Genomic DNA, 9312 nt, shown 5'->3' on the forward strand with positions numbered 1-9312 from the left:
ACAAGAAAACATCAAGGATTCTGAGGAAAAAAATCGTCGGAATTTCGTCGGAATATCGTTATTCCGACGAAATTCCGACGAAACACGTCGTCGGAAATAATTCCTCGGAATTTCTTTTTTCCTCTGAAATCCCTCGGAATTTTCCGACGGAATTCCGAGGAAATAAATTTCCGAGGAAATTCCGAGGATCCCTTGTTTGTCGGAAAAGTCCTCGGAATATACCGAGGTAGAACTTCGTCGGGATAATTCCTCGGAAGTTCATCGATCGATGCGTGTTTGGACATATATACATCGATCGATAGGAGTATACCGACGGACTTTTTCCTCGGTTTATTCCGAGGAACTGTTCCCTCGGTATATTCCGAGGGATCCGTTCCTCGGAATTTTCCGAGGGAGTTGTCCCTCGGAAAATTCCGAGGGAAATGTCCCTCGCTATATTTTTTTAAAAAAACGGATCGATCGATGCGTTTTTGTTCAAAAACGCATCGATCGATCTAGTGAAAAATATAATTAATTTCCTCGGAATGTAAAAAATATTAATTTTTTTGAAAAAATAAAATTTCTGAAATTTAAATTCGAAAATATGAAATTAAAAGTAAAATTGAAATCATATTAATTAATATTCAAAGTTTCACAAATAAAAATAAAACATTCCGAGATTGGGGAAAAAAAAAACTACGGGTCTGGCACGTCCGGGAACACCTCGTTCGGGTACATCCTCTGCATCATCTCCATCATTTGCTGGTTCAGCCTCCTCTGTGCCTCATAGCCCGCCTGTTGAGCCGCCATCTGGGTCTCCAACAAAGATATTCGATCATCTTTGTCCTTCAACTGAGCCGTAAGTACTTCTGGATCAACAAAGGGCGGTGGTGCAGAAGAAGGAGGAACCGACCGGGTGCGACGACCCAAACCGAACAAACGTCCCTTCTTCTTTGGAACCGACTGAATAGAAAAAAGCCAAATTTAGAAATTTAAACCAAGAAATAAATGAATTGAACTTTAAAAAAAAAGAACTTACGGATTCAACGATTTCGTTGATTCGAAACCGGGACAAGTTGGTCGAAGCCGTCGAAGCGTCATCCTCGGTTTGAAGCTGAGACACTTCGTCTACCACCTGAGTTTGGACCAGGTCGACCACGTCCCTCACAAGACCGTCATCAATCTGGCCGGTCTTCTTGTTGGTATACGCCCTCCTCATTAGGGCGAGATCATCGACCGGCTCGCCATCATTTTCTTCCGCCTTGAAAAAAAACATAAAATTAAAGAAACATTAGAAATTAGAAGAAATGCACAATAAATTTAAATTCTGAAACTCAAATAATTGAAGAAAAAGCGGTTGAACTTACCATGCGATCTCCGAGAGTGGCAATAGATTGAGCACCCAAGTTATGCTTGTAGATGCCCTTCCCTTTACGGTCGCTCCTGCGGTTGGTGGAGTTGGTGGAAGAAGTTTCTTTCGTCTCCTCCTTATCCCAATGCGCACACAACTCCTTCCAGACCGTGTCGTTCATCGACTTTGGGACCTTTTAATTAAAAAAAAAAGAAAAAGTTTAATAAATTAAAAAATAGTTTAATAAATTAAAAAATTGTTTAATAAATTAAATCGAACCTTATTGATTTCCCACTTCTTCTTCCACTCGTGGATCTGCTTCCCATAGTTGTCCATTACTTTATGGACGAAGTGGTGATAGATAAAGAGCGTCTCATCGGAATTCCAGTTGAACTCTTGCTGAAAAAAAAACACAATTAGTAGAAAATTTATATTAAAGATTAAAAATATAAGTAAAAAATTAGAATACTTACCGCAAACTGACGAAACCACAGAACCTGCTTGTCGGTTGGGAAGTGAGTGAAAGTCGGATGTCCACTGTCGAGGGCCGAGTACATCATACGGTTGATCCATGCGCTGATCCCGTTCCCGGATCGGTTGAACCTTATTAAAAGAACAAACGGTTAATAATGAATCCAAATTTAAAGAAAAAAAAATGTTTAATTACCATGTTTGACCCCGTCCATGTGGATACGGAGTGAGATACGGAAGATGGTCACGACCGGGCTGTTGAACCAACTCCGCAACCCTCATCACTCCCGGAGGACCCGGAGGAACAGGAGCGGATGCAGCAGCGGGAGCGAGAGGAGCATGAGCGGGTGCAGCAGAGGGAGATGTATGGTTGGAGCTGTGGGGCGAAGGGGAATCCTGAAAATGGCTGGAATCCCGAGACTGGCTCCCCGTACCACCACGACCACGACGCTGTCGAGGCCGGGTCTGATCATCATGAGACCTGTAAATTAAAAAAATATATTTAATAAATACAGAAATATATAAATTAATTTTTTTTATTAAAAAAAATCCCAAATAATTTAATCACAGAAAAAGATTTATATATATTAATTTTTTTTAATAAATATATAAAATAGTTCTAATAAACAAAAATAGTTTTAATAAATAAAAATTTTTAATAATTACAAAAAAATAGTTTTAATAATATATATATATGAAAAATATTTTTAAATCCCAAATAATAGTATTTAATCACAAAAAAAGTTTTATAGATATTTAAAATGTTTTGTAAAATCCAAAAAATCGAATTTATATAGAAATTTTTTTTGTAAAATCCAAAAAATCGAATTTATATAGAAAAATCGTTTTGTAAAATACAAAAATCGATTTTATATACAAAAATCGATTTTATAAATACAAAAAATAAAAAAATTATAAAAAAATTCTAAATCAATTCAACAAAACAAATTATTCAACCAAATCACAATTCTAAACCTATTATACAACCAAATCACAATCCTAACCAATCACCCTAACAAAAATCTATCAAAACTACACAAAAACCTAACAAATAGAACCTAAGAGAGTGGGATAGGGTCCTTACATGATTTGTGTAAGAGAAGAGGGAGATCGCCGGAGATATCGTCGGATTTCAGGGGGAAATCGCCGGAGAGAAAGAGAGGAGTCGCGCAGAGGAAGAAGAGAGAAATGGGGAAGAAGAAGGGGCTCGTGGTTATAAAACCTAGGGTCCGACGGACATTATCCGTCGGAATTCCGTCGGAATTCTAATTTCAATTTTCGCGAAATATTTGCCCGGTAAAATGAAAATATTCCGAGGAAATTCCGACAGATAGTAAAATATCCGTCGGAATTTCCTCGGAATATTCCGAGGAAATACCGAGGAACTAGTGTTTGGGGTTTCAAAACATCAATTTTTTTTGCCGTATTTCATTTCTTATACAATTGTAATGCATACCATTGAGGATTCTTTGTATACATGAGCATAAACCATGAAATAACAAATTTCAAAACTAATTGAAAGTATTCCCTTTACCGTTCATTAAAAGGTATAAGTGTTTCTCTTATGTTGCGAGATTTCGTTCATACAATCGGAAAAGTGTTAATTATACGGTAAGGAACAAATTTTTGACTTCATAATGAACGTAAGACACTTAATAAGGGTTATATAGGTGTTATTCAAACGGCAAAACGTTGTTTTCGGTTTAAAAACCCTATTTCCTCGGAATTTCCTCGGATTATTCCGAGGGAACTCCGAGGAAACCCTCTTCTTCGTCGAAATTTCCTCGGAATATTCCGAGGAAATTCCGACGAACTAGTGTTTGGGGTTTCAAAACGTAATTTTTTTTAAAAAAACGCATCGATCGATGCGTTTTTGAACAAAAACAAATCGATCGATTACTAAGATGGCCCGGGCCGTAAGATTGTGATCGATCGATGAGAGTATCCCATCGATCTATCGACAATCTGAATTGTTCCTCGGAAAATCTTGTATGTTTTTTTAAAAATGCATCGATCGATGCGTTATAGAACAAAAACGCATCGATCGATTACTAGGATGGACCGGGCCGTAAGATTGTGATCGATCGATGAGAGTATCCCATCGATCTATCGACAATCTGAATTGTTCCTCGGAATTTCCTCGGAAAATCTTGTATGTTTTTTTAAAAATGCATCGATCGATGCGTTATAGAACAAAAACGCATCGATCGATTACTAGGATGGACCGGGCCGTAAGATTGTGATCGATCGATGAGAGTATCCCATCGATCGATCGACAATCTGAATTGTTCCTCGGAATTTCCTCGGAAAATCTTGTATGTTTTTTTAAAAACGCATCGATCGATGCGTTATAGAACAAAAACGCATCGATCGATTACCAAGATGGCCCGGGCCGTAAGAATGTGATCGATCGATGCGTTATAGAAAAAAAACGCATCGATCGATGCGTGTTCGGAAAACAGAATTATAAGGCAAAACCCGACCTTTTTTGGATCTAAACCTTAGAACTCTCATCCCCTCCGATTTCCCCTATAATTCGCCCCCCCCCCTTTCTCTCTCTATAATCATCCGATTTGAACAATTTTGGGCTCTATTCCACTTGATTTTTCGAGCTCTACCTGATTCCTACACTCGTCTTCACCCTAAGACAGGTATACTCCGCGAATCTCCACATTCTGAAATCGTGTTCTTGAGCAATTTTTTGGGTTTTGTGAATTTCTTATTTCCGTGTTGATTCCTTGATCAAATATGCATGAAACAGATGTTTAAACATGGAATAGAACACAATTGTCTGTGATCAACGAGTTTGGAACATGATTTGAGATGATTTAGGGATAGAGAATTTTTTTCAATTTCGTTTTTTTTTTATCACAACTCGATTTCGCTTTTCATTTTCATGTTGCTTTGAGTTCTTAATTGATTATAACCATGTTGAGAGCAATGATTCTATTTTGTAGAGAATGAAGCGCACGAAAACATCAGCAAAGAAAAACACACAAGAAGAGGGTTCGTCACAGCTGGAGAAGCAAAGGCCAAAGAAGTGGGATAAGTCTGATACCACCCACTACAACAACATGAAGAAGGTAGCCGTTCCGGCTACACAACTAGCATGTCCTGAGACGATGACAATATTGGGAATCAAAGCAGACATTGAAGGACTGTTCCAGAACATGGGTCTAGGCCAACTATGCAACCTCAAGGAACCCACTTATCCGGAGTTGGTACGCCAGTTCATAGCATCCGCATACGTCACCCGTCCCGATGATAGCCATCAGGAAGGTTTTCTGGCATTCGTAGTGCAGAAAGTATACTATGAGGTATCTTTCACAGACCTCTGCGGACTATTTGGATTGAGTGCGGGGGAGAGGACATATGGTCTTTATTGGACTTCAGAGCTGTTGAACTTCTGGGAAACGATTGGCACAGGGGTTTATAGATCTTCTCAGGCAAAGGAGTCACTTATCCGGAGCCCAGTACTGAGATATGCGACACGCCTCATTGGCTCATTGCTATACGGGACAACCACAGCCGCATCAGTCACGCAATGGGAGTTGTGCCTCCTGTACCAAGGTGTGAGGCATTTGCTACCGGCATTTGGAAACTCTACATTCCCACCTGCTACTGCCTTCAACATGGGAGCGGTGCTGGCCGCAAACTTAGCAGGATACAAGGGGAAAGTAACCAAATCCAAGAGCAATGCATGTGGATTTGGTGCAGTGATTACTCGGATCCTTAGACATGTGGGTGTAGACTGCGAGAACCAGCAGGTAGCACTGGACAGATCGAACAACATTGCTTGGAACTACCTGGATGTCATTTCTCTAGTAAGTAAGGAGTTCATAGCTGGTCCCCACTCGAGGATCCATCGGGATGGTCCTTACGTCTACGTATTCCAGGACCGAGCGAAGAAAACACTCTACTGCCACCTGCCTCAGATCGGCCTGACTGCTCTACTTTCAGAGGCTGCAGTTGAGTTCCTACCCCCTGCTACCGCACTAGTAGACAAGCCATCCTTCTTCACGCCAAAATATCAGACCAAAGGCAAGGGCGTGGTTGATGAAGAAGGACAAGATGAGGCTGCACAAGCCATTCCAGATGATTCACAACCCCATCAGCTACTCCCATCAGACTCCAGCCAGTACAAGCTGCAAGAGCTTCCACCGAACGCCACTTCGCGCCAGCAACAACATTGGAGAGATCAGAGCATAAAGACAAACAACGACATGCTACACAAGATCTGGGCTGCCATTTCACGTATCAGGCCGTGTCGTTGCCAAAAGGATGATGTAGTTCATCGGGACAACTCTCCATCCAGCTCTGGTTCGGGTTCGAGTGGTACACACAGGGTAAGAAAGAGGTCCAAGAGACCCAACGATGCAGGAACATCTGGAGCAGGAGACGAGGAGTAGGAGCTATCACCGGCTATTTTATTTTCTTTTCTATTCTAACGTTTTATGGTCTTATTTTCTGTTAATTTTGAACTGAGTTTTTTTTTAGGTTTCTTAATTATGAGTTCGTATTTCTTTTACATGGTTTCTTTGTTTTATTTGGTTGTGTTTTGTGTAGCTTTTAATTCGTATTCAGCTTTGCCTTGCTAGATAAACCAAATAACTATTATCCGAGGAAAGAGGTTATATCAAGTGTTCCTCGGAATTTCCTCGGTATTTCTTAAAAAAAAAAAAAAAAAAGTTCAATGGTAGTCTGTTTCCGAGTCATCATCACCAGATGAATCTGAATCTGGATCTTGGTGAAACTCTCCAATCACTGGTTCATCCTCTACGTGAACGACGGCTTCCTCTCCAAAGTCGGTTAAATCGACTACAAGGCCAACTCCAGCTAAATCTTCTGCTGCACTACAGTTGCCGGATGTGCTTGGTTGTAGTGGGTCTTCCAGCTCAGAACTTCCCTGAACTCGGCCTCTCGGGTTGAGTCTTGTAACAGTAACCCATGGATCATCTCTGTTCCTTACCCGGGGGTACTTGATATAACAAACCTGTAACATTTAGAAAAATTATAAATTAATACACATGATGATGAATCATTCTGAATAATTAACATTTAATTACCTGATCGGCCTGGGAAGCAAGAATGAAAGGATCATAATATTGCAGCTTTCGCCTCGAATTTACTGATGTAACACCAAATGCATCTGTTCTCACACCTCGATCTGGGGTGTTGTCGTGCCAATCACAATAGAAAACAGTACAGCGCAATCCAACCATGCCCAAATACTTGATTTCCAAAATCTCATGTATGTGTCCGTAGTATACATCATCTCCTGATGCAGAACAAACGCCAGCATCATAAGTCGTACTCGAACGTCTCCTCTTCTGAGTTGTGAATGCATATCCTCGAGTACAAAATCTCGGATATGACTTCACAACAAAGTTTGGTCCAACGACCATCTCACGTATCCAATCGTCAAATGTTTCACCTCTGGCCAAACCAGCAGACACCTATTAATAGCACATATATATATATTATATCAATAAATGTGAATTAGTATAAATATGTGATAAAATATATTTTAATTTGTTTAAAGCACTCACATAAGTAAACATCCATCCAGTAAATTCTCTCTGCTTCATTTCTTCTAGTTCGTCCTCTGTGGCGTATCTATACTCGAACCGCTTTTCTGCCATGAAAATCCTGTATATGATGACAATAATGTAATTAATTAAGATTTAAATTTCAACTTGTTAAAATAAAAATTTGTAAGCTCATTTATTTACCTCTCATATTGAAGAACGTCTTCGCAGTTGGTGAGCAAATATGTTTGCAAATGACTGCGCTCCTGCTCAGTAAGTCGACGGTCCTTTGGTTTTCCGCTAAGTCGTCCAACGTCTGTGAAAATGTCTGGAACCGTAACATGATATGTTGCCCGTTCGCCTCTATCATCATGCCGAGCAGGTCTTCTGTTTTTGGTCTGAACTTCTGCTGGAAAGTAGTACTCGGCAAAGTTTGAAGTTTCTTCATTGATCATCTGTGCGACTATAGAACCTTCCACCCTACTTAAATTTTTCACCATCTTCTTCAAATGGAACATATACCGCTCATACAGATACATCCATCTATACTGCACAGGACCACCAAGTTCCAATTCTCTTGCCAGGTGAATAACAAGATGCTCCATAACATCAAAAAATGAGGGAGGAAATATCTTCTCAAGGTTGCACTGAATCACGGCTATGTTAGTCTTCAAATTTTCAATACCTTCAAGAGTCACTGATCTCGTGCATAAATCGCGGAAGAAACCACTTATCCCTGCAATTGCTTCATGAACATTTCGTGGTAATAGTTCCTTGAAGGCGAACGGAAGGAGGCGCTGCATCATTACATGGCAATCGTGGCTTTTCAAGCCAGTAAACTTTCCTTCCTTTCTGTCGATACAGTTACGCAAATTTGATGCGTAACCGTCTGGAAATTCCACATCGTTTGAAATCCAATCAAAGAACGCATCTTTTCCCGCTGCATCAAGTCGGTATATGGGAAAAGGAGCCCTACCATTCTCATCAACATGAAGTTCTGAACGAGCACATATATCGACTAAATCCAGTCTTGACTTCAAATTATCCTTTGTTTTACCTTGAACATTAAGGATCGTGTTCATGAGATTGTCAAAAAAGTTCTTCTCAATATGCATGACATCTAAATTATGCCTTAGCAGATGATCCTCCCAGTATGGCAGATCCCAGAAAATACTTTTTTTGTGCCAGTTATGTAGTTCTCCAACAGCATCTACCGGAAAACGCTCATGTCCACCGACTTCTGGCGTCCTTTCTGCACCAAAATCTCTTAGTTGTATCTTCAAATCTTTCCCACAAATTTCCGGAGGTGGACTGTCAAACACCCTCTTGTTCTTCGTAAACAAATTCCTACTCCTACGATATGGATGATCAGGTGGTAGGAATCTCCTGTGACAGTCAAACCAACACGTTTTCCTTCCGTGCTTTAGTTGGAAAGCATCAGTGTTATCTTGACAATATGGACATGATAGCCTTCCATGCGTTGTCCATCCAGACAACATACCATATGCTGGAAAATCACTTATTGTCCACATTAGTACTGCCCGCATTTGAAAGTTTTCTTTACACGAAACATCGTATGTTTCAGCACCTTGAGCCCATAGTTGTTGCAACTCATATATTAGTGGCTGAAGAAACACATCAAGTGATCTCTTAGGATGCTCTGGTCCGGGAACGAGAATCGAGAGAAACAAAAACTCTCGTCGCAAGCACAAGTTTGGGGGGAGGTTGTATGGTGTAAGAATGACGGGCCATAGAGAATACTGTCTTCCACTCTTGCCAAACGGACTGAAACCATCAGTACATAATCCAAGGTAGACATTTCTTCTCTCATACGCAAAGTCGGGATACTTTGATTGGAAATGCTTCCACGCTTTTGCATCTGAAGGATGTCTGATCTCACCATCTGTTGAGTGCTCCGCATGCCATCTCATTGGTTGCGCTGTGCGTTCAGACAGATACAACCTCTGCAACCTTTCCGTCAAA

The 9312-nt window shown here is 40.4% G+C and overlaps 1 protein-coding gene across 1 annotated transcript; it reads right to left on the reverse strand.

Moving 5' to 3' along the window:
- Nucleotides 1–11: 11 nt before the first annotated feature.
- On the reverse strand, nt 12–2083 carry LOC125581535. Its single transcript, XM_048747165.1, has 7 exons — nt 1998–2083; nt 1804–1933; nt 1610–1729; nt 1347–1523; nt 1019–1240; nt 680–942; nt 12–402 (listed from the first exon to the last, which is right to left on the reverse strand). Exons 1-7 carry the CDS (start codon nt 2081–2083, stop codon nt 12–14), a joined length of 1389 nt encoding a protein of 462 aa, XP_048603122.1.
- Nucleotides 2084–9312: the final 7229 nt, after the last annotated feature.

Source organism: Brassica napus, chromosome C2, assembly GCF_020379485.1.
Source record: "Brassica napus cultivar Da-Ae chromosome C2, Da-Ae, whole genome shotgun sequence".
In the NCBI taxonomy this organism is placed as follows: Eukaryota; Viridiplantae; Streptophyta; class Magnoliopsida; order Brassicales; family Brassicaceae; genus Brassica; species Brassica napus.